Source organism: Schistocerca americana, chromosome 2 (genome assembly GCF_021461395.2).
Source record: "Schistocerca americana isolate TAMUIC-IGC-003095 chromosome 2, iqSchAmer2.1, whole genome shotgun sequence".
NCBI lineage: Eukaryota > Metazoa > Arthropoda > Insecta > Orthoptera > Acrididae > Schistocerca > Schistocerca americana.
In genome coordinates this window covers 305,154,727-305,181,646 of record NC_060120.1, presented here as the reverse complement: position 1 = coordinate 305,181,646, position 26,920 = coordinate 305,154,727, and the positions used below count along the sequence as shown (strand labels likewise).

General features: G+C 39.8%; 1 protein-coding gene across 6 annotated transcripts in view; it reads left to right on the top strand.

Moving 5' to 3' along the window:
* The window catches only part of LOC124590946, a 278,651-nt gene that overhangs the window by 187,219 nt on the left and 64,512 nt on the right, over positions 1–26,920 (top strand). For all 6 annotated transcript variants that reach the window (XM_047131688.1, XM_047131689.1, XM_047131690.1 and 3 more), the window contains 2 exons: positions 15,098–18,382; positions 26,705–26,858. In XM_047131688.1, coding sequence (XP_046987644.1) covers positions 15,098–18,382; positions 26,705–26,858 — 3,439 coding nt within the window. The remainder of the gene's footprint in view (positions 1–15,097; positions 18,383–26,704; positions 26,859–26,920) is intronic.

The window sequence follows — 26,920 nt, the reverse complement described above, 5'->3', positions numbered from 1 at the left end:
ATGCATCTTATATTTAATGTGAGAGTTATCCTCTTTTACTTTCTGACAAATCTCACAAGTCTTAATGGCTAATGCCACTTTATGTCCTAGCTTTTTAAAATAATAGAACTTATTCATATGTCCAATGCATTTCTTTATACCGAAATGTCCATAACCCTTATGAATGTACCACACTAACTCGTCTTCACTAGACTAGGTATACATAAACACCAACATTGCGTTGTCTTACTGTCTCTCTAGAACAGATTATATCACACAATCTTCCACCTTCCCACTTGACTAGGCGGGTAGCGATTTCCTAATGCACATAACAAAGATATCCGTAAAATAAGGATCATGTTGGATGTTCTCTGTAATTTTCTGAGCTATTTCTTGTACTTTATTGCGTGAATATTCTAATGTTCGAAAATTAATCACAAAGATTATGCCAGGTCCTTTTGAACGCTTTAGTTCTTTCATGCCTACTGGTAGCCGAGACAAAGTGTTGGGTACAATGTTCTCCAAACCCTTTACATAATGGATCTTAATGTCACACTCTTGAAGAAACAACATCCACAGCATCAATCTACAATGTAGTAATTAGCTATTCATTAGAAATGATACAGCTAGGTGATCTGTATAGACATGTATTTCGGACTCCCATATCAGTGTTTGGAATTTTTGTATACTCCATACCAATAATTTCTTTTCTGTTGCCGTATAATTTAATTCATGTTTGTTGATACTCCGGCTAGCAGAAGATATTGACCTATGGTCTATACTGGTTAACCCCCATTCACCTTGGAACAGCTCTGCAGCTATACCATAGTCTGATGCATCGGTCGAAATCTTAAATGGTCCACCCATTACCAGATGTTTTGCAGTATCGGTGATTCTGATAGAGCTCGTTTTGCCTTTTCAAATGCTTTCTGTGCCTCTTGGTCCCAACACCATGGTACTCCCTTTCGTAATAAACACAGAAGTCGAGGGTCATTCAACTCTTGACTTTGTACATAGTGTCTATAATACCCTGCCATTCCAAGAAATCCCTTCATTTGTCTTATATTTCTAGGTTGTGGACACTCCTTAATAGCCTTTATATGTTCTGGATCGGGCTTAATTCCTTGTACACCTACGATATGTCCCAAAAATTTTAGTTCTTGCCTTGCAAAGTGTGACTTAGACAACTTTACTGTAATACCTTTTTCTTTAAATTTTTTCAATGTTTTCTTCAAGGTTAGCTAGTGTTCATTCCAGGTGGGTGATATTATCAATGTATCATCTACATACATAATTAAATCCTTTATTATCTCTCTACCCTTTGCTTCATCCAGCTCGCGTATAAACACTGATACCGGGATATTTAATCCAAATGGTAACACATTAGAATGATATGCTTTTCCATAAAAAAGGAATGTTGTAGATTCCCTTGAATCTGGATGTAACCAGATCTTCCAGTACCCAGCAAATAACTCATTGATGTTCACAGGTCTATCTTTTTCAGTTTCTATATGTTTATTCAGGGTGCGCATGTCCAGTATGAGCCACACACCACCTGTAGCCTGTTTCACAACTACCAAGGGATTATTTATTACGCTTGCACTGCATTCTATTATTTTATTATCTACCATCTTATTGATTTACTCCTTAACCGCATTTTTTAAACTCACTGGTATTGGGTTTACAGAAAAATTGTGTATTATCTTTGATCTTAAACTTACTTACATAGTCATATAATAGAGGGAAACATTGCACGTGGGAAAAATATATCTAAAAACACAGATGATGTGACTTACTGAATGAAAGTGCTGGCAGGTCGATAGACACACAAACAAACACAAACATACACATGAAATTCAAGCTTTCGCAACAAACTGTTGCCTCATCAGGAAAGAGGGAAGGAGAGGGAAAGACGAAAGGATGTGGGTTTTAAGGGAGAGGGTAAGGAGTCATTCCAATCCCGGGAGTGGAAAGACTTACCTTAGGGGGAAAAAAGGACGGGTATACACTCGCGCACACACACATATGTCCATCCACACATATACAGACACAAGCAGACGTATTTAAAGACAAAGAGTTTGGGCAGAGATGTCAGTCGAGGCAGAAGAGCAGAGGCAAAGATGTTGTTGAATGACAGGTGAGGTATGAGTGGCGGCAACTTGAAATTAGCGGAGATTGAGGGCTGGTGGATAACGGGAAGAGAGGATATATCGAAGAGCAAGTTCCCATCTCCGGAGTTCCACATACATATCCATCCATACATACACAGACACATACACAGACTCTAGCCAAATTTATCTCATGTCTTTTGAAATTACTAGAGCTATTATTATTACTCCTCCTGCAATTTTCCTTTTCAGTAGTTGCAGGGGCAACAATCTGGATGACTGACTGATCTGGCCTTGTAACGCTAACCAAAATGGCCTTGCTGTGCTGGTACTGTGAACGGCTGAAAGCAAGGGGAAACTACAACCGTAATTTTTCCCGAGGGCATGCAGCTGTACTGTATGGTTAAATGATGATGGCGTCCTCTTGGGTAAAATATTCCGGAGGTAAAATAGTCCCCCATTCGGATCTCCGGGCGGGGACTACTCAAGAGGACATTGTTATCAGGAGAAAGAAAACTGGTGTTCTACAGATCGAAGTGTGGAATGTCAGGTCCCTTAATTGGGCAGGTAGGTTAGAAAATTTAAAAAGGAAAATGAATAGGTTAAAGTTAGATATAGTGGGAATTAGTGAAGTTCGGCGGCAGGCGAAACAGGACTTTTAGTCAGGTGAATACAGGGTTATAAATACAAAATCAAATAGGGGTCATGCAGGAGTAGGTTTATTAATGAATAAAAAAATAGGAGTGCAGGTAAGCTACTACAAACAGCATAGTGAACACATTATTGTGGCCAAGATGGACACGAAGCCCACACCTACTACAGTAGTACAAGTTTATATGCCAACTAGCTCTGCAGATGATGAAGAAATTGATGAAATGTATGATGAGATAAGAGAAATTATTCAGTTAGTGAAGGGAGACGAAAATTTAATAGTCATGGGTGACTGGAATTCGATAGTAGGAAAAGGGAGAGACGTAAATATAGTAGGTGAATATGGATTGGGGGTAAGAAATGAAAGAGGAAGCCGCCTAGTAGAATTATGCACAGAGCATAACTTAATCGTAGCTAACACTTGGTTCAACAATCATGAAAGAAGGTTGTATACATGGAAGAAGCCTGGAGATACTAGAAGGTTTCAGATAGATTATATAATGGTAAGACAGAGATTTAGGAACCAGGTTTTAAATTGTAAGACATTTCCGGGGGCAGATGTGGACTCTGACCACAATCTATTGGTTATAAACTGTAGATTAAAACTGAAGAAACAGCAAAATGGTGGGAATTTAAGGAGATTGGACCTGGATAAACTGACTAAACCAGAGGTTGTACACCGCTACGCTCACATGTTCGAATCCTGCCTTGGGCATGGATGTGTGTGATGTCCTTAGGTTAGTTAGGTTTAAGTAGTTCTAAGTTCTAGGGGACTAATGACCTCTGATGTTAAGTCCCATAGTGCTCAGAGCCAGCCAGAGGTTGTACAGAGTTTCAGGGAGAGCAGAAGGGAACAATTGACAAGAATGGAGGAAAGAAATACAGTAGAAGAAGAATGGGTAGCTTTGAGGAATGGAGTAGTGAAGGCAGCAGAGGATCAAGTACGTAAAAAGATGAGGGCTAGTAGCAATCGTTGGGTAACAGAAGAAATATTGAATTTAATTGATGAAAGGAGAAAATACAAAAATGCAGTAAATGAAGCAGGCAAAAAGAAATACAAAGGTTTCAAAAATGAGATCGACAGGAAGTGCAAAATGGCTAAGCAGGGATGGCTAGAGGACAAATGTAAGGATTTAGAGGCTTGTCTCACTAGGGGTAAGATAGATACTGCCTACAGGAAAATTAAGGAGACCTCTGGAGAAAATAGAACCACTTGTATGAATATCAAGAGCTCAGATGGAAAGATGGAAACCCAGTTATAAGCAAAGAAGGGAAAGCAGAAAGGTGGGAGGAGTATATAAAAGGTCTATACAAAAGCGATGTACTTGAGGGCAATATTATGGAAATGGAAGAGGATATAGATGAAGATGAAACGGGAGATATGATACTGCGTGAAGAGTTTGACAGAGCACTGAAAGACCTAAGTCGAAACAAGGCTCCGGGAGTAGACAACATTCCATTAGAAATACTGACAGCCTTGGGAGAGCCAGTCCTGACAAAACTCTACCAGCTAGTGAGCAAGATGCATGAGACAGGCGAAATACCCTTAGACTTCAAGAAGAATATAATAATTCCAGTCCCAAAGAAAGCAGGCGTTGACAGATGTGAAAATTGCCGAACTATCAGTTTGATAAGTCACAGTTGCAAAATACTTATGCGAATTCTTTACAGACGAATGGAAAAACTGGTAGAAGCCGACCTCGGGGAAGATCAGTTTGGATTCCGCAGAAATATTGGAACACATGAGGCAATACTGACCCTACGACTTATCTTAGAAGAAAGACTAAGGAAAGGCAAACCTACATTTCTAGCATTTGTAGACTTATAGAGAGCTTTTGTCAATGTTGACTGGAATACTCTCTTTCAAATTCTGGACCATAGGGATCAGTTTGTCCTGTCTTTAATGGAATCGATTAAAGTATGTGACCTTTGTTTCACTGTGTCGAATGTAACGTTACATACATTTTGAAGTGATCCTAATTTTTCATTAAACTCAGACTGCACTACTACACTTGTCTTCAATGTCAAATTGCAGTTTCTTGGTCAAATTACCGAGCGAGGTGGCGCAGTGGTTAGCACACTGGACTCGCATTTGGGAGGACGAGGGTTCAATCCCGTCTCCGGCCATCCTGATTTAGGTTTTCCTTGATTTCCCTAAATCGCTTCAGGCAAATGCCGGGATGGTTCCTTTGAAAGGGCACGGCCGATTTCCTTCCCTATCCTTCCCTCACCCGAGCTTGCGCTCCGTCTCTAATGGCCTCGTTGTCGACGGGACGTTAAACACTAATCTCCTCCTCCTCCTCTTGGTCAAATTCTGTAATTGCTCCTCCTGTCTTTGGTTAAAGTCTACAAACATTTGATTCAATTGTACTGTTGAAGAATTACTTAATTAATTCTTTAAATCTACTCGTAAATTTTCCACTTTATCATTTAACACCTCAAATTTAGAACTTAAAGCTTCACTCTGTACTTCTAGTTTTTCAGAAGCTTCACCCTGTGCTTCGAGTCTTTCATTTAATGAAGCATTCTGAGCATTTATAACAATTATTTGAATACTCTGAGTTTTGATTAAGTTTATTACTTCGGACAAATCTGGAATGTCTTTGTTCACCCTCATGGCCACTGCTGGTCCTGTAGTTTCTGTTCGTTGTTGTTCCTTCTCCGTAGTCATAACCTTCCTGATCTCGTGATCATTAAAAAAAATCATCTCTGCAAATAATGAGTACCCTAATTTACATTCAAATGGTTATCATCTTGTACTCACCTGGCATAGGATTGTAGGCTGCATCGGTGAGTTGTAGAAATGGCACCGGTGAACTGCAAGGGCACCGGTAGCGTCACACGTTGGTGTCGGCATTGGCGGGCGCGAAGTCAGCAACTCAAACAGCAACCAGCAACGATGGCGTGTTACTGCGACTGCGTTGGCTGGTTACTGTTTCGGCGTCGGTTGATTTCTGTGTCGGCTCCGGCTGGTTACTGCGTCGGCATCGGCTGGTTACTGCGTGTGTGAGGATTGTTTCCTCCCCACAACCAAATCTTCTTGATTGGATCTTGCAGTCCAATTTCTTCATCTCGTTATTATGTGTTGCTATGGCAACTCTCAACTTTTTCTTATGTCAGTCTTCTTCAAAAAAATTCCCCCTTTTCGTGTCCTGCTCTCTTTGGTCGCGATGTTCTGGTGGCTCCGGTGACTGAGGGTGGCAGTGTGGTACTTGTGTGCAAGACTCACACTCCCCCTTGACTGTTGAACTTACTTGAAGTTACTGCGCTGATCTTCTTTCAGGATAGTCGGCTGCAATATTCTGCGCAGCTTCTTCTCCGAAGAATAGATGCTACTCTGGAGGAATTTTCTATACTTTTAAATAACTCGGTACACTCGAGAATATGTTGACTTCAATCTCACCATATTTCTTAACACATATCAGTTTTCATACACTAAACATTTTCTGTAAGCCCGACACCTTTGGGTCTGACAGAAGCCGTTACAATCATCTTTCTATACATACAGTCTATAAATCTCTCCAAGTTTAACAAGACAACTGTCCCGACCTTACGGCAGTAAATGAGAGAATGAATCAATAAAAGTCTCTTCTTCTCTTTCAACAGCCTTCAGATGTTCACATCAATAATGTTTTATATCTCACAGAGTACGATGCGTTTACTCCATGGGCGGGATGTGTAACTACTTAGGTGGACTCGGTGACTACCTGCTCGCGCAGATTGTCCGTCCTATACACGTCCGTCCTGTACACACATAATTGTGGTGCAGTAGACAAAGTTTTACTGTACCACACTTATCTCTAAAATAACGTGTGTTCGAGACGGTGGAATTTACTCTGAAATACTCGAGGCACTACAGTGTGGTGCAGTGGGAAGAAGTTGAACTTATATTTCAGAGGGCAGCATTCAAGTCCGTGTCCATCCCTCCAATTCAGGTTTTTCAGCAATTTCTCTAAATTGCATAAGGTGAAAGCTCACATGGTTCCTTTGAAAGGGCACAGTTCATTTCCTTCCCCATCCTTCCCTAATCCAAGCTTGTGCTGTTTCCCTAATTGACCTCATCATCAACAAAATGTTGATTACAAAGTGCTTTAGTGGCAAGTCTTAGGAACCAGACAGAGCACGTCTGCTTCAGTTTTATAAAGATATTATGAGATCCTGGCTAGAATATAGGTGAACGGTGTATGGATCAGCAGAAGCTACTTACTTCAGTGTCATTGACACTCTTCACAATAAGGGTATCAAGCTGGTCACAAATACTTACAGGACCAGCCCTGCATCCAGTCTCTATGCTGAGAGTGGGGAGCTGCGAATTACTGTTAGGAGGCAACTCTTCATGGTGCATCAGGCATTTTCTGTTCTGCTGTCACCAGCTTACCAAACTGTTGCTCGCCTTACTGGGAAAGATATTTTCTCAAAATGGCAGCTAGCAACAAAGCCATTTGGGAAATGCATTTAGTATGAGCATGGAGACACTTTGTGTAGGCATTGCCAAGTCAAGCACAGGGTTAGTACTGACTGCTACGCTAATTATTGAAGAGGATCAAAGTAATTTTATATTAATCAGGTAAGGAGAGAAAGTGGTCCTGCATATGTTTTTCATACAGTATGTAAAAAAAATTAAAGTACACACCACAACAATAAAGCTGTATTTGCAGTTGGATCTAAGTAAAAGGATTTTCTATGCTGCTTTGTACTTTTCCTTTCTTATATCTCCATGATCTAGCTGCCTGAAGAATTTAATGTCTTTCTCAAGAATTATATGCAGTCTTGAGGGCACTGAAGCACGTGAGATGTGTTCGGACTTCAAAATCCCTCACCTGCTCCAACTCATAGAGTGCCTGCCAGTCTCTGCAATGCATATACCTGCCAGACAAAGTCAATGATATCCAGGACACCTTCCTCTACCTACAAATGGTAGGGAAGATGGTGTTATTCTGCTGGATACCGGGGCACATTGGGGTCCAGAGAAATGTAGTAGCAGATACAAGATCCAAGGATGTGTGTCGTGATGGTCAGTTGGATCAGTGTTCTGTCTGCCTACATCCTATCATCTTGCTGATGAGGTATAGAGACATGTTCAGATGGGAAGAAGAATGGCTGGGAGTTATGGAAGAAGCTACTACTAGTAATGCCAACACTGTGTGTATGGTATACCACCTTCCAGCCACATGGACGAAATGAAATCCTTCTCATTTATCTACATATAGGACACAGTGCCATAATACATGGCTTCTTACTTCAGAGGAGCAATCCCCCCGCCCTCTAGTATGTGGTGCTTGCAGCATACAGATCTCAGTGTATGGCATTTTAGTTGACTGTGTTTCATATGCAGTGAAATGGCAGTGGCTTATTAACCTACAGACCTACCTTCTATTTTAGATGATACTGGGATGAATGTAGCACAAATTTTAAGATTATTTGAAATTTCTGAGTTGCTTTCTAAAATACGTTTATGAGCCATTGGGTTCAGATCAGACAAATTTGATAGTCAAGACATCAGTATGAGTTCAGTGTAACACTCCGCAAATCTGTGTCCGGGAAGACGTGAAGCATAAGGGATCCAGGATGTCTGCAATAATATTCACATTATCCGCAGCTGTCTTGGTGCCTTCACTGAGTATCACAGATAGCAGTGAAACCCAGGAGAATGTCCTCCATAGTCCATACTGCTCGAACCAGTGTCTATCCACGATGCAGTGCATGTTTCAAGCAGCTGTTCACCTGGATGATTACATGTCCGGACACAACCATCAACCTGGTGTGTAACAAGAAACATGATACATGTGAGCTGGTGACAAATTTCAGTTGATGTGCAGTTATATTTGGTGCTGTTGTTGGGTCAACATGGGAACACACAGGAGTTGTGTGCTGCAGAGCCCCGTCTTCAACAATGTGCACTAAATGATGTTCTTTGAAACACTTGTAACTGCACCAGGATCATGCTCTATCATCAGATCTGTCACAGATTGCCAGCTACCCTGCTTTACATAGTGCGCAAGTCTCTGACGCCCTTGGTCTGTGATGAGGTGTGGAAATACACCTTGTTGCCTACGTGTGGTTTCATCATGCTTCAACCAATCTCCATAGGTGCTCTTTTTTTTTTTCTTCAAAATCTCGGATGTCAGTGGATTTCCCCATTGTTAGCCAATCTGTAGAATTTTCGTAGGTTAATTCTTCAAAGTACTTGCAATATATTTGTCAATCACAGTATTTCATATACTAAAGTGTCCTGCTGAATAGTGCCCCTTTAATTTTGGATCAGTGTTTCTGAATAGACTACTTCTCCTTTAGCATTAAAAGGTGCTCAAAGAGATTTCTGTTGTTTGATGTATCTTCTGGAATAGCACACAAGGTTAGTTTGAACTCGGTGTACTGGCTATAACATATAATTCTAGATGCATGTATTCCAGTCAGGCAAGAGAATGCATGTCTGTCAGAGTATGTAAAGACAATAATAATTTGTACAATTATATTTCAATATCGTTTGTTCTCTTTCGAGCATTTCTTTGACATCATGGAGGTCACATTCTCATGTGCCCTTCATCTGCAGTGCCACAGAGCAGACGACTAAGTCAGCAGGTAGAAGTGTCTGTTCATGGCTTGCCTCACAGATATCACGAAATCGTTACAATGGGAACCTGCACAGACCATAAAACATCTCCCAAAAGTGGGGTGCTTCCTACTTGATAACTGCCTTAACTTCTTTTGACAGCTAATGAAGAGCAGTGACGTGGGATATCTTGTTGCCAAAATGACATGTCCCACTTCACCTCATTTCACACACACACACACACACACACACACACACACACACACACACACACCACAAAAACACTGTCACATTTAGTACCATATGCAAAGTTTATTAAGACAAATTATTCTTTTGTTTCTGTCCTATGTTTACAGTAAAGTGCCCTATTATTGCCTTATAGTGGGATTTGCTGTTGTTAATCAGCTCCTGTAACTCTTCTTAGAGATCTATCTTCTCAACAAAATATGTGCATTTTGGTGCATATGTCTAAATGTCTTTGTTTGACTTTTGAAATAAGTCTTACTATTCCATATGAAATTCCTTCCACATTTATAATACTGCATTTAATCTTCTTGTTAGAATAATTATTGCATCTAATTGTCCTCCTTGCTTTGTTCCTCTGTACCAAAACATATGACCAAGTATTTATTCAGTCTCCTTTTTTTTCCACTGTGCTACTGATAACCCTTCTACATCCAATTTGATGTCATGTAACTCCTTTTTTAACATCATTGAACTATCTTCAGTTCCTAGTATTCTGCAGTTTATTGTCCCAAAATAAAAATTACAGAGGCACTTGGTTTTCCAAGGTCCATGGTCTTCAATTTATTATCCTCAAATAAAAATTATAGAGGCACTTATTTTTCCAAAGTCCATGTTGTTGTCTATTAATTGCACTGTGTGGCAAGATAGGGTGCAGAAATGGCTGAACATATAACATGGCCTGAAGTCATTGCCTGAGCTCCCTCAGTCAGCTAATACTAGTAATTTTTCTGTTGGACCAGAAAACTGTTGTTCCAGGAACTTGTGCATGTCAGTTTAGATTAGATTAGATTAATACTTGTTCCGTAGATCATGAATACGACACTTCCTAATGATGTGGAACGTGTCAGGTTAATAAAAGATGTCTGCACAAGATATTACATTACACAAAATATTGCATGACACTAATGTTTGTTTAAGTTGTTTTTTTTTTTTTTTTTTTTTTTTTTTTTTTTTTTTAATTCCCCCCCCCCCCCCCCCCCCCTTTCATTTATATCTAAAAATTCAGCCAATGAGTAGAAGGAGTTGTCATCTAGAAATTCTTTTAATTTATTTTTAAATGTTTGTTGGCTATCTGTCAGGCTTTTGATGCTGTTTGGTAGGTGACCAAAGACTTTTGTGGCAGCGTAATTTACCCCTTTCCGTGCCAAAGTCAGATTTAACCCTGCATAGAGGAGATCATCCTTTCTCCTGGTGTTATAGCTATGCACACTGCTATTACTTTTGAACTGGGTTGGATTATTAACAACAAATGTCATAAGTGACTATATATACTGTGAGGTTACTGTGAGTATCCCTAGATCCTTAAATAGATGTCTGCAGGATGACTGTGGGTGGGCTCCAGCAATTATTCTGATTACACGTTTTTGAGCAATGAATACTTTTCTACTGAACGATGAATTACCCCAGAATATGACGTCATACGAAAGAAGTGAATGAAAGTAGGCATAGTAAGCTAATTTACTGAGATTCTTATCACCAAAATTTGCAATAACCCTAATAGCATAAGTAGCTGAACACAGACGTTTCAGCAGACGACCATCAATGTGTTGCTTCCAGTTTAACCTCTCATCAATGGACACACCTAAAAATTTTGAAAATTCTACCTTAGCTACAGACTTCTGTTCAAAGTCTATATTTATTACTGGAGTTGTGTCATTTACTGTACGGAACTGTATATACTGTGTTTTAACAAAATTTAAAGAGAGTCCGTTTGCTGAGACCCACTTAATAATTTTGTGAAAAACATCATTTACAGTTACATCACTTAGTTCTTGGTTTTTGGATGTTATTACTATACTTAAAACGAACTAACTTTGCATCTTCATCAATGTGGAATGGTAAGTCATTAATGTATATCAAGAACAGTAAAGGACCTAAGACCGAGCCCTGTGGGACCCCGTACTTGATAGCCCCCCAGTTTGAGGAATCAGCTGTTGTTTTAACATTACATGAACCACTTATTTCAACTTTCTGCATTCTTCTAGTTAAGTATGAATTAAACCATTTGTGCACTGCCCCCCTCAGACCATAATGATTTAGATTATCTAAAAGAATTCCATGATTTACACAATCAAAGGCCTTTGAGAGATCACAAAAAATACCAATGGGGTGATGTCCGGTTATTCAGAGCATTTAATATTTGATCAGTGAAAGCGTATATAGCATTTTCTGTTGAAAAGCCTTTCTGAAAACCAAACTGACATTTTGTTAGTACTTTATTTTTACAAATATGGGAGGCTACTCTTGAATACATTACTTTCTCAAAAATTTTTGGTAGAGCTGTCAGAAGAGAGATTGGGCGGTAGTTGTTGACATCCAACATAACCCCCTTTTTATGCAATGGTATTACAATGGCATATTTCAGTCTATCGGGGAAAACACCCTGCTCCAAAGAGCTATTACATACATGGCTGAGAATCCTACTTATCTGTGGGGAACATGCTTTAAGTACATTGCTGGAAATGCCATCAATTCCGTAAGACGTTTTACTTTTCAGTGAGTTTATTATTTTACCGATTTCAGAGGGAGAGGTTGGTGGAATTACAGTTGTTTCAAACTGCACAGGTATGGCCCCTTCTATTAGTAGCATTGCCTCTTCTAGTGAAGATCTAGATCCTATTTTCTCCACAACATTTAAAAAATGATTATTGAAAATATTTTCAATTTCTGATTGTTTGTTAGTACACTTGTCATTCAGTTTTGTGGCACTAAAGTCTTCCCGTGCTCTTGGTTGCCCTGTTTCCCTTTCAATAATATTCCAAATTGCTTTAATTTTATTATCAGAGTTACTGATCTCAGACAATGATACACATGCTTCTGGACTTTTTAATAACTTTTCTTAGTACCGCACAATAGTTTTTATAATATTGAACAATTTCGGGGTCAGTACTCCCTCTTGCTGTTAGATGCAGTTCTCTTTTACGATTGCAAGATATTCTTATTCCTTTAGTTAGCCAAGGTTTTTTATATGTTTTCTTGGAATTATGTTTAACTATTTTCTTGGGAAAACAATTTTCAAGGGCCTGCAGTAACCCTACCCAGGATGCTTTAAGTGCAAGAATTTGGCAAGACATGTGAACTGTGCTATACCTTGGCAGAGACATCCTCATAGAAAGATCAGCCCACACCTGAGTGCTTCTGTGACTCAGAGCCTGTGATCAGTGTCACTGGCTTACATAGTTACCGTATATCTATTCGACTAACAAGTCTGCAGTTAGTATCATCACTTGGCATTCAGTATGTCATTGTGTCACTAGTTGTAATACTCTTGTTTGGGATAGTTGCATTCTTTGACTAACCACACTGCATTGCAAGTTGTTGAGCAGCCCACTCATACTTATTCTCCATAAAGCAATCTGTGAAGTTACTTATGCATGCAGATAACAGCTGCAGAGCATGAAGGTCTGGAATCATCATTAAGATGGAACTCTCCTCCCAGTTCTTAAATTTTTCTTATTATAATTTATATATCATTTTGTGAACTCTGAAGTAACACAAAAATAGTAATTGTGTAAATATGGTACTATGTTTTCAAATTGTAATGTTGTATTTTCTTAGACTGTTGCAACATAAAAGTATTTTCTGTAATGTGGGTATCTCCTAAGTAAGACCACAGTAATACATTGGTAGAAAAAAATTGCAACACCGAGACGTAATTAATATAGACTAATGAAATTTCAGGAATACATTTATCTGGCTAACATATTTAAGTGATTAACATTGCAAGATCTCAGATTAATGTAAGCGTGAGATAAACTATTGCAAATGTGAAATGCTGGGGTGCATTAATAACTGGTGCAACTGCCACAGTGTTGAATGCAGACATGCACACATTCTTTTTTGTAGATGCTAGATGTTGGTTTGTGCAATGGAGTTACAAGGCTATCACACTTGCAAGTTCAATACAGGGATGTTTAATGCTGTTTGTGAGTGACACTGGAGTTGCCACCTGATGATGTGCTCAATTTGCGACAGATCTGGTGATTGTGTAGGCCAAGTCAAGATGTCAACACTCTGTAGAGCATATTGGATTACAACCGCGGTGTGTGGGTGAATGTTATCCTGTTGTGAAAGAACCCCTGGAGTACTCTGTGGCTGTAATTGGACAGTTTGACACATATAGTGTCCCTGGAATGCTATTCTTGCACGGCAGCATAATACGTCAAATCACCAATAGACATACAGATCTGTGCATGGGATAATCACGAGTGTGCTCCTGCTATCATACAAAGTCGCACCCCAGACTATAACTCCAGGTATTGGTCCGGTGTGTCTAGCACATAGACAGGTTGGTTGCAGGCCCTCAACTGAACTCCTTCTGATCAACACACGGTCTTCAGTGGCACCCAGGCAGAACCAGCTTTCATCAGAAAAAACAACAGACCTCCAAGGTGTCCTCCAATGAGGAATTGCTTGACACCGCTGAAGTCACAAGTGGTGGTGGTTTGGTGTTAGTGGAATGTACGCTACAGGGTTTCTGGCTTGAAGTAAAGAATTTGTAACAGTGTGTTCTGTCACTTTGGTGCCAACTGCTGCTCAGATTGCTGGTGCAGATGCAGTGTGATGCTCGAGAGCTGTACGCCAATTCCCTCATGTACAGTGGCTACATTCCTGCCAAGTCTTCCTGCAGTATTGCAGAAGAGCATCCAGCTTCTTGTAGCCCTATTACATGACCTCGTTCAAACTCAGTGAGATGTTGATAATGGCCTCTTTGTTGCCTTAAAGGCGCTCTTGACTAACAACAACTCACTATGTCCAATCTCAATGGTAACTAACTCTCATGACCATAACTGTGAGCATTTAAAGCAAACCTGATTTGCAAGAAAGGCAAATGCCAGGCTTAAATTGACTGAAAAAATCCTAAAGAAATATAAAACTTTTATCTATTATCGATGAGTATCACTGCAACTGTGATGAATAAAGGTTTCATGAAATTACAGCAACCAGTTGCCTGTCGTTTTGTTTTTTAAATTATGCTATTACATTACTGGTTTCAAACCACCTAGTAATTCATGTACTATGTGATGATAAATCTCTAGACAGTTCAAAACTGGTAATGAAACAATAAAAATTGAAGAACAAAACAAAAGACGACGGGTTACAGTAATTTGAAGAAACCTAAAGAAATGTACTTCGTCCAACAAAAAGTGGCTTACAGAACACTCTAGGCCAATTCCTGGGTACAGCTTTCCAGTCAGAAAGGAGTAGGGCTGCAGCCATGTGTCAGTGCATTTGGCTTTTTGTGTGAATGTGAGATTAGTTTCTGAGCTGTGTGTGTGTGTGTGTGTGTGTGTGTGTGTAGCACAAATCAGTCGGCTGTAGATAAGTGAGTTGCCTTTCCTCATTTTCATTTGTTCCTCTTCATGTTATACAGCTCGAAGAGCAGTGTGTCACCTTATAATGCAAATTTGCATATTTGATTACATTTTTGCTCCAGTTTTCTGTTTAAACAGGTTACTTGTCTCCCCAAGTAAAGTACCGTGACAGAAGTTCTTGCTAATAATTTATTTAGTTTGTATTTATTACTGTAGATCTTAAAAACTTTATTCTTTTCTTTCAGGGAAACAACGGTGATCCACTAGCTATCAGTTATGAACTCCAAGGAGTTACTCACCAACTGAAACCTCCAAAACAAAAGAGGAGTAAAACACCAAGCATAGACAGAAGACAAACCACAGAAGAGCTGGATGGTTTAACTTCAGATAATTCAGTAGGTAGGGCATCCTTGGTAGAATGGTCTAAATTTGAGGAAGAAGCAGCACAGATAAAACTTACAGAAAGTGACATAGAGGACAGTGAGACATGTGTAGAAATACCCTCTAAAAGGACAAAATGTGAAAGAAATGTAGTCAATGAATCCGGTGAACATGTTATAAATGAAGCTTCAAAGTCATTTGGTAAGTCCGGTATAGTTGACATTCTACAGAAAAAGCTGATGAGCTTAGAACCAACATGTGATATACCAGAACCAGAAGTGGAAAGACCAGTTACAGAAACTCAAAATATTTCTGACAACAGCAGTTCTCTGCATCGAGACTGTTTGCAACCACAGAATTCGGTAAAGTCTGATGGAGACAGCTGCTCAAAGGTGGTGGCAAATGGAACCTCTGACAGCCAATTGAAAATTAGTGGAAGAGTTTGTGAAATATCAGATGTTAATATTACTTCTGGTGCAGATGATACTGCATTCAATAATGAACAAATAACAGATTTTCTCTCCTCAGTAGATTCACCGAACAAAGGTATAGATTTGAAGGAACTGTTACCAAAAGAATTAAAAATTGGAACCAAAGGTGAAAGCAGCCAACCTGATGAGAATGGACCACTGCAGAAGGAAACAACGAAAAATGAAAACTCTCCTGTTCTTGACAAAGCCGAATCAAATACTGACAGTGAGTTGCTGGATAAGAAATACTCTGATGCAGTACAAGAACGTGTATTGTGTTCTGTGCCAGCTGATTCAGAGCTGAATGTGCCTGAAAATGAATCAGTTACTTCAAACTCTTTGGACAGTGGAGAGTTAGGTTTGACCACTGAAAGGCAGTCATGTAATAGTGAAATACCAAATGACTCAAGTGTAATAGCGAATATTCCAAAGAGTGTTATTGTGTCAGTTTCATCTGTTAATATAAATGATGAAATGAGAACATCTTCTGAAATATCTCTGGAAAATAAGCATGTGCTACTGGAACAGAATGTAAAAACAGAACTGCTTGAAAATTCAGATGCATGCACAGAAAACAGCTCAAATGTAATTTCCCTTGCCCCACTAGTAAAGCAGTTGGACAGCATCACTGAACTAAAAACTACCACTAACAAACTATCTGCAGAACTGACTGTGGAAGAGTCATCCCATCCAGATGTTATTATAGTGAATCCAGCAAAGAAACAGACATTAGAAAAACATAAGGATGCTGATGAAGAAGGCTCGCTGAAAGAGGAGAATTTCAATCAACAGTCCCCATATTGCAGCAATGCTGATATAGTAGATTTTACACCCAGAAATGATGCAGTTGATGGTCTGAATAACATATACAGTAGAGAAAGTGAATATTCAGATGAAAAATTAATTTTGCTGTCAGACAAAGATTCCATAAAAGTTTCCAGTAGTAAAGAACCAGCAAAAGATGGATCTGTACTTTGCATTACTGTAACTGCCTCAGATGCAGTTCCTGAACATGGTTACAGTAGGCGCACCACAGAGGAAGTAACAATCACAGCAGACAAATTGGGCACTGAAAAATTTCAGCACAATAAGAATGTGGAATCTGACACCTTGATTATAGAAAAATGTGAAGAAGAGGAAAAGGAAGAGGAAGAGAAGTGTGAAGAAGAAGAAGAAGAAGAAGAAGAAAAGAAGGAAGAAGAGAAATGTGAAGAAGACAAAAAGGAGCAGAAAGAGGAAAAGGAGGAGGAGGAAGAGGAAGAGGGACAAGAAGAAGGCCGAAAAGGAAAAAATGAACCAACAATTCCAAGTGCTAAATTTTTTGTTTTCTCATCTGAAGATGTGAACAGAGTTGGGGGAAAAGAAAGAGAGAACATTAGTGAAAATGGTCAACTATCTTTATGTAACAATTCAGATTCTGGAGTTGACAAAGGCACAACTATTTTAGAGAGTAGTGCTTTGCCAGAAATATCAGTAGTTAAATCAGTTCCTGAGCAACAGTGGGAAAATTTGACAGACTATGAAGCAGATGACAGCCCAGACACCTCTGATGAACATATTGTGGTAAAAATGTCTGCAAATGTGAGACATTCCCCTGAATCTAAGAAAGAGACCTCAAAACTATTCTTTGACGATGCTGATGAAAATAAAATTCCAGATGTTTCCGTTAGACCTTCAGGAATTCGTATCCGTGATGTGAGTGTTATGTGTGTGAAGAGGAAAGCAACAGAAGCGGCCATGACCACTAAATTCAAGGAAGAAAATAAGTCTGACATTGAACCTGCTTCCGATGTAAAGATCTCGGATGAGACACACACATCTGGTGACGAAAACCCTCGTGAAACAGAAGCCTTAAACCAGCCTGAGATTCAGAATACATGTGTTACTGTTAATAAAAACACAAATATACTTTCAGTGTCACAGTTATCCACAAGTTTAGTATGTGAAGAACAAAAAGAAGTAAATATTACTGCTACAGACAAGTACCGAGCTTCTGAGAATGTAGGAAATATTGAACCAGATGAAAGTAACACAAGTACAATAAATACAAACAAAACCAGTGCTAAAAGTGTAGAACTAGTCAAAGCCACTGACGATATTCTCTTACCTTTTGAAATGGTGTGTGAACATGAAAGTGATGAGGATATACAAAGTGAAAATGAGGCGGCAGAAGAAAGTGTAACTAAACAGTCAAAACAGCCATTGCAAATGGTGGAATCAAGTAATGCTCCAGATGAGCAACTGGAACAATGTACACAAGATGCGTCCCCAAAGTCTGTCTCGAATAGGTCTACATCAGATGTTAGTGAGCAACTGGAACAATGTATGCAAGATACATCCCAAAAGTCTCTCTCTAATAGGTCTCCATCAGATATTAGTTCTGATGCAACAACTAAAAATCTTAATACATGCAAAACTGTGTTGGTAGGAATAAAGTACAGTAAACAAGCATCAGCTCTTGACATACCAGGACGTGCAACTCCTGAGAGTGTAATTCTACTTCCTAATAGCAGAGCAGAGCATGGACAGAACAATAATGTAGTTGAAAATAGCATGGATGACTCCTTAGATGCCCGATATAGAAGTTCACCTGTATTGGGCAACAATCAATCCTATCTCCCGTGTGCCACTTCAGATGCAGGTCCCAATACTGCGGAATTTCACAAGCATGCTGAAAAGGTGAGATGACAGTACCTCATGGTAATACTTATTGGCATATTTTCTCCACATAAATGTGTCTAAATATTAACACCCTCTGCCTAACAATTTGCCCTTCCTCTGTCCTGTCATGTCATCCCAATCCACACCTGCATATGATCTTCATCATGTGTTTACCTCGCTGGCTTGGTACCTGTGTGCTGCGTGCCTAGCCCCTGTGCACCTGCTACCACCCCTCCTGTACAACTAGCCTGCACACATGCTGCCTCCCTCAGAGCCACTAGCTACCTCCAACTGCTTGTCATCCCATACGACATTACACCTATTCCAGTCCATCTACCAAACTGCAATTCTAGCTCTGTGTGTCCATCTGGCACAATGTAGGTGCACAGGTGTGTGTGTGTGTGTGTGTGTGTGTGTGTGTGTGTGTGTGTGTGTGTGTGTGTGTATGTGTGTGTGTGTCCTTTACTACTATACAGAGTGATTCAAAAATAACTGTACGCGCTTAATGCGTGTGGGTCAAATAAAAGTCAAATGTTAAATGAAGTTTTGCCTGAAACTGCTGTATTTCCGACGTATGGTGCATAATGTCATTTGTGGTAGGCATCATATAATGCGCCAGTACAGACTGTCGGTGCATCATGTTCACGTGCGTATAAACTGTTGTTGCTTTGTCAAAGGTGCCATTGCACATTTCATTTGGGAGGTAAGAGAATATCTCAAAGCTGCTTAGCCTGTTAAGTGCACAGGTCATGCAGCACCAGATGCTTGGCTTACCAACTCTCCAGATATTAAGGGGTGTGTGTGTGTGTGTGTGTGTGTGTGTGTGTGTGTGTGTGTGTGTCCTTTACTACTATACAAAGTGATTCAAAAATAACTGTACATGCTTAATGCGTGTGGGTCAAATAAAAGTCAAATGTTAAATGAAGTTTTGTCTGAAACTGCTGTATTTCCGACGTATGGTGCATAATGTCATTTGTGGTTGGCATCATATAATGCGCAAGTACAGACTGTCGGTGCATCGTGTTCACGTGCGTATCAACTGTTGTTGCTTTGTCAAAGGTGCCATTGCACATTTCATTTGGGAGGTAAGAGAATATCTCAAAGCTGCTTAGCCTGATAAGTGCACAGGTCATGCAGCAACAGATGCTTGGCTTACCAGCTCTCCAGATATTAACCCCTGGACTTCTATCTTTGGGTCTGTCTCAAGGAGCTGGTGTAAGGTGTTGCAATTGGGAATGTAGCACAACTACAGCAGTGAACTGAAAAAAGCTGTGCAGAATGAGATGAACATAGCCTCCATATTCCAGGAGAAGTAGGAAGCCAACCATGTTACAGTCTTCATCTACATGGACATCGTTTTTAAATTTTTCCAAGGTAAACATACAGTATGTGTGGTTGAGTTGAATTTTGGGTTCCTTCATGTTGTTGCTTTCTGAGAAGAATTAATTTTGTGTTGTACTTGTGATCCCTACTCTATTGCATAACTCTGAAATAAAGCAATTTCAGACCATACGTTATTTAAAGTTTTATTCTTATTTTGATGCTTGAATTACACCCATGAAGCGTATACAAATACTTTTGAATCATGCTGTATATTAACTTAAGTTTATTTATCATCCTTGAACTATGTCCCTGCCTCACCAGTTATTATGTGGGCTTGTGGTGCAGATAAAAGCTGGAAAGTCATGTAGTTTGTCATTCATGTCATACATTAAACTTCAGTTTGGATGGCAGTTTTAAGTTTGCCATAATTCTAACATCAAACTTGTGTGAAGCCAATGTTAAGTTACTCTCCATAAAAATATTTTAATTGCCTGAGTCAACCATCCATTTATTTATAAATTAAACATAAGAAAATGACACATTGAGTTGCGGACAGGCACAGTGAAAAGACTGCTACACATTAAGCTTTCGGCCTAAGCAGTCATCACAAAAGAAAACAAAACACACGCACTCACTCAATGAAGCATACCTCACACACTTATGACCACTATCTCTGGCTGCTCAGGCCAGACTGAAACCGAAATGCGTCAAACGGGAGCAATAATCTGTAATGGAGGAGGGCTTGGGGATGGATATCAGTGTACTAATAGGGGAAGGGGAAATGATATGCCTGGCAGAGTGTGCGGGACTAGAAGTGGCAGACAAGGCTGTCTAGCATTGGGAGGTGTGGGGGAGGGAGGGAGGTAAAAAGAGAGGGAGTGGAAAGGAGAGGAGCAGAGGGTGCATTGGCAGAGAGCAGTGCACAATGAGGGTGAGGGGACATGTGTTGGGAGGTGATAGGACAGAGGGGGCAGAAACTGTTGAATGGAGCATGTGGGGATAGTAGGTTACTGTGCATTGAGGCTTGGATGAACTCGGGAGCTGAGAATGTGTTGTAAGAATAACTCCCATCTGCAGAAAAGCTGATAGTGGAGTGGAGGTTCCAGAGGGCATGGGTTGTGTAGCAGCCATTGAAATCAAGCATGTTATGTTCAGCTGCATGTTGTGCAACAGGGTGGTCAACTTGACACTGGCCATTCATCTTGGTGGATAGCTGGTTGGTTGTTATACCACATAAAAAGCTGAGCAATGATTGCAGCATGGCTAGTACACAACATGGATGCTTTCACAGATGGCCCGGCCTCTGAATGCTTAGGATAAGCCTGTGACAGGACTGGAATAGGAAATGCTGGTTGGGTGGATTGGTCAGGTCTTGCACTTGGGTCTTCCATAAGGAGTGGCAAATTGTTGATATTCTAATTTGAACTTTCCATTGTTCAAACAAAATAAGAGTAATTTTCCAATAGTTCTTTGATACCTAAATACGGAAGTCACATAGCAGTGACACATAGTACTTCGTTCAAGAGCAGTGGGATTAATAAAGTGAACACCACTTTGAGGTCAAAATCATTTGAGTAGCAAAAATCATTGAGATCCTTAAACATACAAATCTAGAACAGTGTGCCTGAGAAGTCTGTGGACAAGCAGGCTCATTATACCCTAAGTCATACAGTGTGAGATGAAAGAAAGCATAGGAGGATAGTAACGAAGATATATCTCATTTCAGAGCATGGTAAGAGGTAGCTGTTCCATTTCTGGCTGGTACTGAGTAAGGCTGTGTGCTCCTACATGGCTGCTCTACAGACCTGTGATGAATATTGCATATATTTGAAGAGAAGACATTGAAGAATTGTTTCTAGATGGGGTGGGATAGATAGAGTCAAACTGTAAAGGCTACTGAAACATTTTTGCATTGTATGAGACTGCTTGCCACGTCAGATGTGACAGTCGTGTATGGCTACATTGACTGAGAGAGACATTTTGGTGTGGACTGGGTAACAACTGTCAGAAAGAAGGCATTTTTGTTGATAAGTAGGTTTAATATATACACATCTTCTTGTGGAGTCATCATTGAGGTTAGATCCAGGAGGGTCATGGGGAAATGAATGGGTCAGGGAGTTGAGGCTCTTAAGGTAATAAAGATAAGGTAGTGTACCCTGGATCCATATAAAAAGGTATCATCAATCAGTCTGACTGTGGTGATGGTTTACTAGCAGGCTTCTTACCAAGGACCCATGAACAGGACAGTAAGTAATGATACCGTGCCCATACCTTTACTAATTTAAATTTGTAATTCAGTTATATCTTTGAAGGAAAAGTAGTTATGAATAAAAAAATAATTAGTTGTAGTCACCAGGAAGGAGGTAATTTGGTTTGTTGTCACCCAGACATTGGAAGTGTTGCTGTTTGATGACAGCAAAACTGTGGGCATTCCTGATGTTGGTGTAGGTGGAGGTGAGATTGACAGTGACAAGCACAGTGCTCTGTGGCAAAAGGGAAGGGCAGATTTAAACTGGGTACTGAACCAGACCTCAATCTTTGCCTTTCATAATGCTCTTATTGACTGAACATGCAGGCACATCTAATGGAGTGTTTCAAAGTTTTGATTCAAAAATGCACACTTCACTGCAGAGTGAAAGATTCATTCTGGATACAAATCCTAAGCTGTCCAGTGATACACTTTCTTTGAGAAAATTTGACTACATACTGGTCCTTTACATAATAAGACTTGTCAAATCTTCATCTACAACAAAATTTGATAAGTGTAACACAAATTTTAAACATTATTGGTTCATCTATGGCGTAGAAGTAGTTGTCGTCAAGTAGAAATGATTTCTTTTTGTTTTTAAAACTTTCATTACTTGTCGGAACTGTTAGTTTGAAAGGGAAGTGGTCAAATATGTTTATGGCTTTATACTTCACTACTTTCTGTATTAGTATAGGGTTACGTTGTGGACGGTGGAGGTTATTTTTGTTCTTGCTGTTATATTTACAAATACTACTATTATTTTCAAGTAATGCATAATTCTTCACAGCATACTTCATAAGAGAGAGTAAAGGTATTGTGAGGTTGTTATAAGTATTTATAATTTTTCAAACAGCTGCCTGCATGAAGCTTGAGAATGGACACCAGGTATTATCCTTACAGTAGGCTTCTGTTCAATGAATACTTTTGTGTCTGTCTGTGGAATTGCCCCAAAGAATGGAAATATGTAAAGTAAGCTGATTTTCTGATGCTTTCATCACCAATTATATGTGGAGCATTTGTTGCTGAGCTAAATAGCTTTATTTTTCTAGTAACTGAACATCTGCCATGTACTATAAATTCGTTACTGAAATAGTAGCTTTATGTCTCAAATTATGGTCCAATGGTTTAGTGTCACCCCCATAAAAAATTATACTATTTTGTATGCATTTAATACACATAAACTCCTTCCATCTCAAGAGGATTTCAGTTTGAACATATTGAAATATTCTAATTCAACAAATCATTTTAAACCATTCAGATGAAATTATCATTTGTACTCTACTACCTCAAGAATGTAGCTGCCATAAAGATGACATTTTGTTTGGCAAGTTGCCATTTATAAAATAATCTCGTCCTAATGATAAATAAATTATTGTACCATGACACTAGGACTTTCAACTACAAGTACTCATACTGACTATGTGCAAAATGCAGAAAGCATCAAGAAAATCAGTGAGATGTATTTGACATAACTGAACAATGCAGGAAGGGATTTTATATTTTTCATAGCTGCTATTTTTGCAGCAACTGTAGTGTATATTTTCAAAATAAAATTCAGTTGTCAGTTGCACAGATATATTTGTTTTGCTTTACCAATTTCAACAAATAAATTGATCTTCAGAAATTTTGTATTGTTTTAGCACATTAAATGTCTTCTTGGCAGAACATAATGTCATAACATGTCCAAAAATGTACGTATTGTTTGTGATTATTGTAAACACAGATTGCACGCGCTTGCCCTCTAGTACAGTAACATAATTGAATGGTTTGTGCATCGTTTCAACAAATAGATATCTAGCTAGTCGAAATTTACATAAGAAAATGTTATATTCAACTGAAGACAAATATGGGGTGCATGATTTTCTAATGAAATTATATTAATCCTTACAATCTGGGAGGGGGGGAATTGGAAATTTTTTGAATTAGAGTGTATATTTGTAAGTTAACAGTTTAGGATACTTTGTTGGTCATTTCTTCAAAAACTGAAATTTTGAAGTTGAAGTACTTCAAGCAGTTTAGTGATGTCACCCCATTCATGTTGAAAAATAACACACAAAATATATGCACTCACTGATATTCATGTATTGTCTCTCACTTTGTTTCTTGTATGAATTACACAATCAAGCTTCTAACAGCAAGCAATGTTCAACAAAGGTAGATCAAATTTCATTATGGAGCAGAAGTTTGTGATCAACTATCTCGTTTCCTAAAAAATTGATTTTTTAGTATCAGTCTTCTCTACTGGTAATGTTATGAATCATATAGGTGACTTAAATGATTACAAAAATATTATAAGAACTGCCCTAAATTTTCTTACTCATTTTTGGAGCCATGCGAGTAGTGTTTGGATAATATCGTAACTAGTGATGAGACAAGGGCCTCACAGAAAGCTAATACTGGTCTATCGAATATTAATTCCAAACTCTCTTATATAACAACAACAACATCAATAATAATAATAATAATAATAATAATAAAAACAATTAACAGCCCATGGAAAGTACACTCCTGGAAATTGAAATAAGAACACCGTGAATTCATTGTCCCAGGAAGGGGAAACTTTATTGACACATTCCTGGGGTCAGATACATCACATGATCACACTGACAGAACCACAGGCACATAGACACAGGCAACAGAGCATGCACAATGTCGGCACTAGTACAGTGTATATCCACCTTTCGCAGCAATGCAGGCTGCTATTCTCCCATGGAGACGATCGTAGAGATGCTGGATGTAGTCCTGTGGAACGGCTTGCCAACCCATTTCCACCTGGCGCCTCAGTTGGACCAGCGTTCGTGCTGGACGTGCAGACCGCGTGAGACGACGCTTCATCCAGTCCCAAACATGCTCAATGGGGGACAGATCCGGAGATCTTGCTGGCCAGGGTAGTTGACTTACACCTTCTAGAGCACGTTGGGTGGCACGGGATACATGCGGACGTGCATTGTCCTGTTGGAACAGCAAGTTCCCTTGCCGGTCTAGGAATGGTAGAACGATGGGTTCGATGACGGTTTGGATGTACCGTGCACTATTCAGTGTCCCCTCGACGATCACCAGTGGTGTACGGCCAGTGTAGGAGATCGCTCCCCACACCATGATGCCGGGTGTTGGCCCTGTGTGCCTCAGTCGTATGCAGTCCTGATTGTGGCGCTCACCTGCACGGCGCCAAACACGCATATGACCATCATTGGCACCAAGGCAGAAGCGACTCTCATCGCTGAAGACGACACATCTCCATTCGTCCCTCCATGCACGCCTGTCGCGACACCACTGGAGGCGGGTTGCACGATGTTGGGGCGTGAGCGGAAGACGGCCTAACGGTGTGCGGGACCGTAGCCCAGCTTCATGGAGACGGTTGCGAATGGTCCTCGCCGATACCCCAGGAGCAACAGTGTCCCTAATTTGCTGGGAAGTGGCAGTGCGGTCCCCTACGGCACTGCGTAGGATCCTACGATCTTGGCGTGCATCCGTGCGTCGCTGCGGTCCGGTCCCAGGTCGACGGGCACGTGCACCTTCCGCCGACCACTGGCGACAACATCGATGTACTGTGGAGACCTCACGCCCCACGTGTTGAGCAATTCGGCAGTACGTCCACCCGGCCTCCCGCATGCCCACTATACGCCCTCGCTCAAAGTCCGTCAACTGCACATACGGTTCACGTCCACGCTGTCGCGGCATGCTACCAGTGTTAAAGACTGCGATGGAGCTCCGTATGCCACGGCAAACTGGCTGACACTGACGGCGGCGGTGCACAAATGCTGCGCAGCTAGCGCCATTCGACGGCCAACACCGCGGTTCCTGGTGTGTCCGCTGTGCCGTGCGTGTGATCATTGCTTGTACAGCCCTCTCGCAGTGTCTGGAGCAAGTATGGTGGGTCTGACACACCGGTGTCAATGTGTTCTTTTTTCCATTTCCAGGAGTGTATTTTGGGATTGAATGCTACATGTCCCAAGAACTGAGAAATGAAATCAGAAACTTACTGTTCCACTTTCCAGTAGGATAATTGTTCTCATCCATCACAATCCTCAGTTGGAAAAATTCAACTTTTGCTTTGTATTTGGGCCACTAAGTGTTTGAGCATGCACAATGCAGTCTTGACCTTGCTTTCCTCACCTGTAAAAACTGTTAGAGATGAAAAGTGAAGAAAAGCTGTCACTGACTTCCTCAACAAATTGGAACAGTTGAATCCTGTGGAGTGTATAAAATTCTTTCAGCATTACAGTAAATGTTTGAATTTGTCAGCTATACTGGAAAGCCATATTGTACTCATTATGCAATGTCTCTAAGCAATAGTGAAATGTAACATATTTTTGTATCTTCCTATACATGTTTTGTGTTGTATTTCATTCTCTTTGAAAAAGATGAAATGTCAAAACACATAAGTTGATTTTGGGAATAATAATGATAATAAAAAAAAAAAATGTGGTCAAGACATCATAAAAGTTAATAAAGTGCATCCAGATGGCTGCTTCATCTCATAGCCCTTTCATGCAAATTGCAGCTAAATTGTTTCAATTGTCACATAGATCACTGTCAGTTGTTGCTGACTTCCCACTAATTTTTAATCCTTTGTAGCAAAACATTCTTTCAGTGAAGAGTCAACTTTGCTATATTCAGAGTTTTGGTTGTTCTTAGTAAATATGGTACATTTCTTATGAAATATTATCATTTCACACCAGTATCAATGATGTCAGAAATTTGTAATATATTAAAAATGTTTTTGAATTTGCATTGGTTTCTAGCAGTTATCATTTTTACTGTTTTAGATAGCGAACTTCTGCTGTAATACACTTCAAGAGATATTGCGTGAATTTAGCAATGCAGGAGATGAAAAGGCAACCATAAAAGCACTGCAATTGGAAATAGAAAAAATAAATTGGCAGCACAAACAAGAAATTGCAGAACTTCGGCATAATGCAGGTAACAAACTGTATTGTAATCATACTATTTTTGTGAAATTCGTTGGTCTTCCATTGGTACAA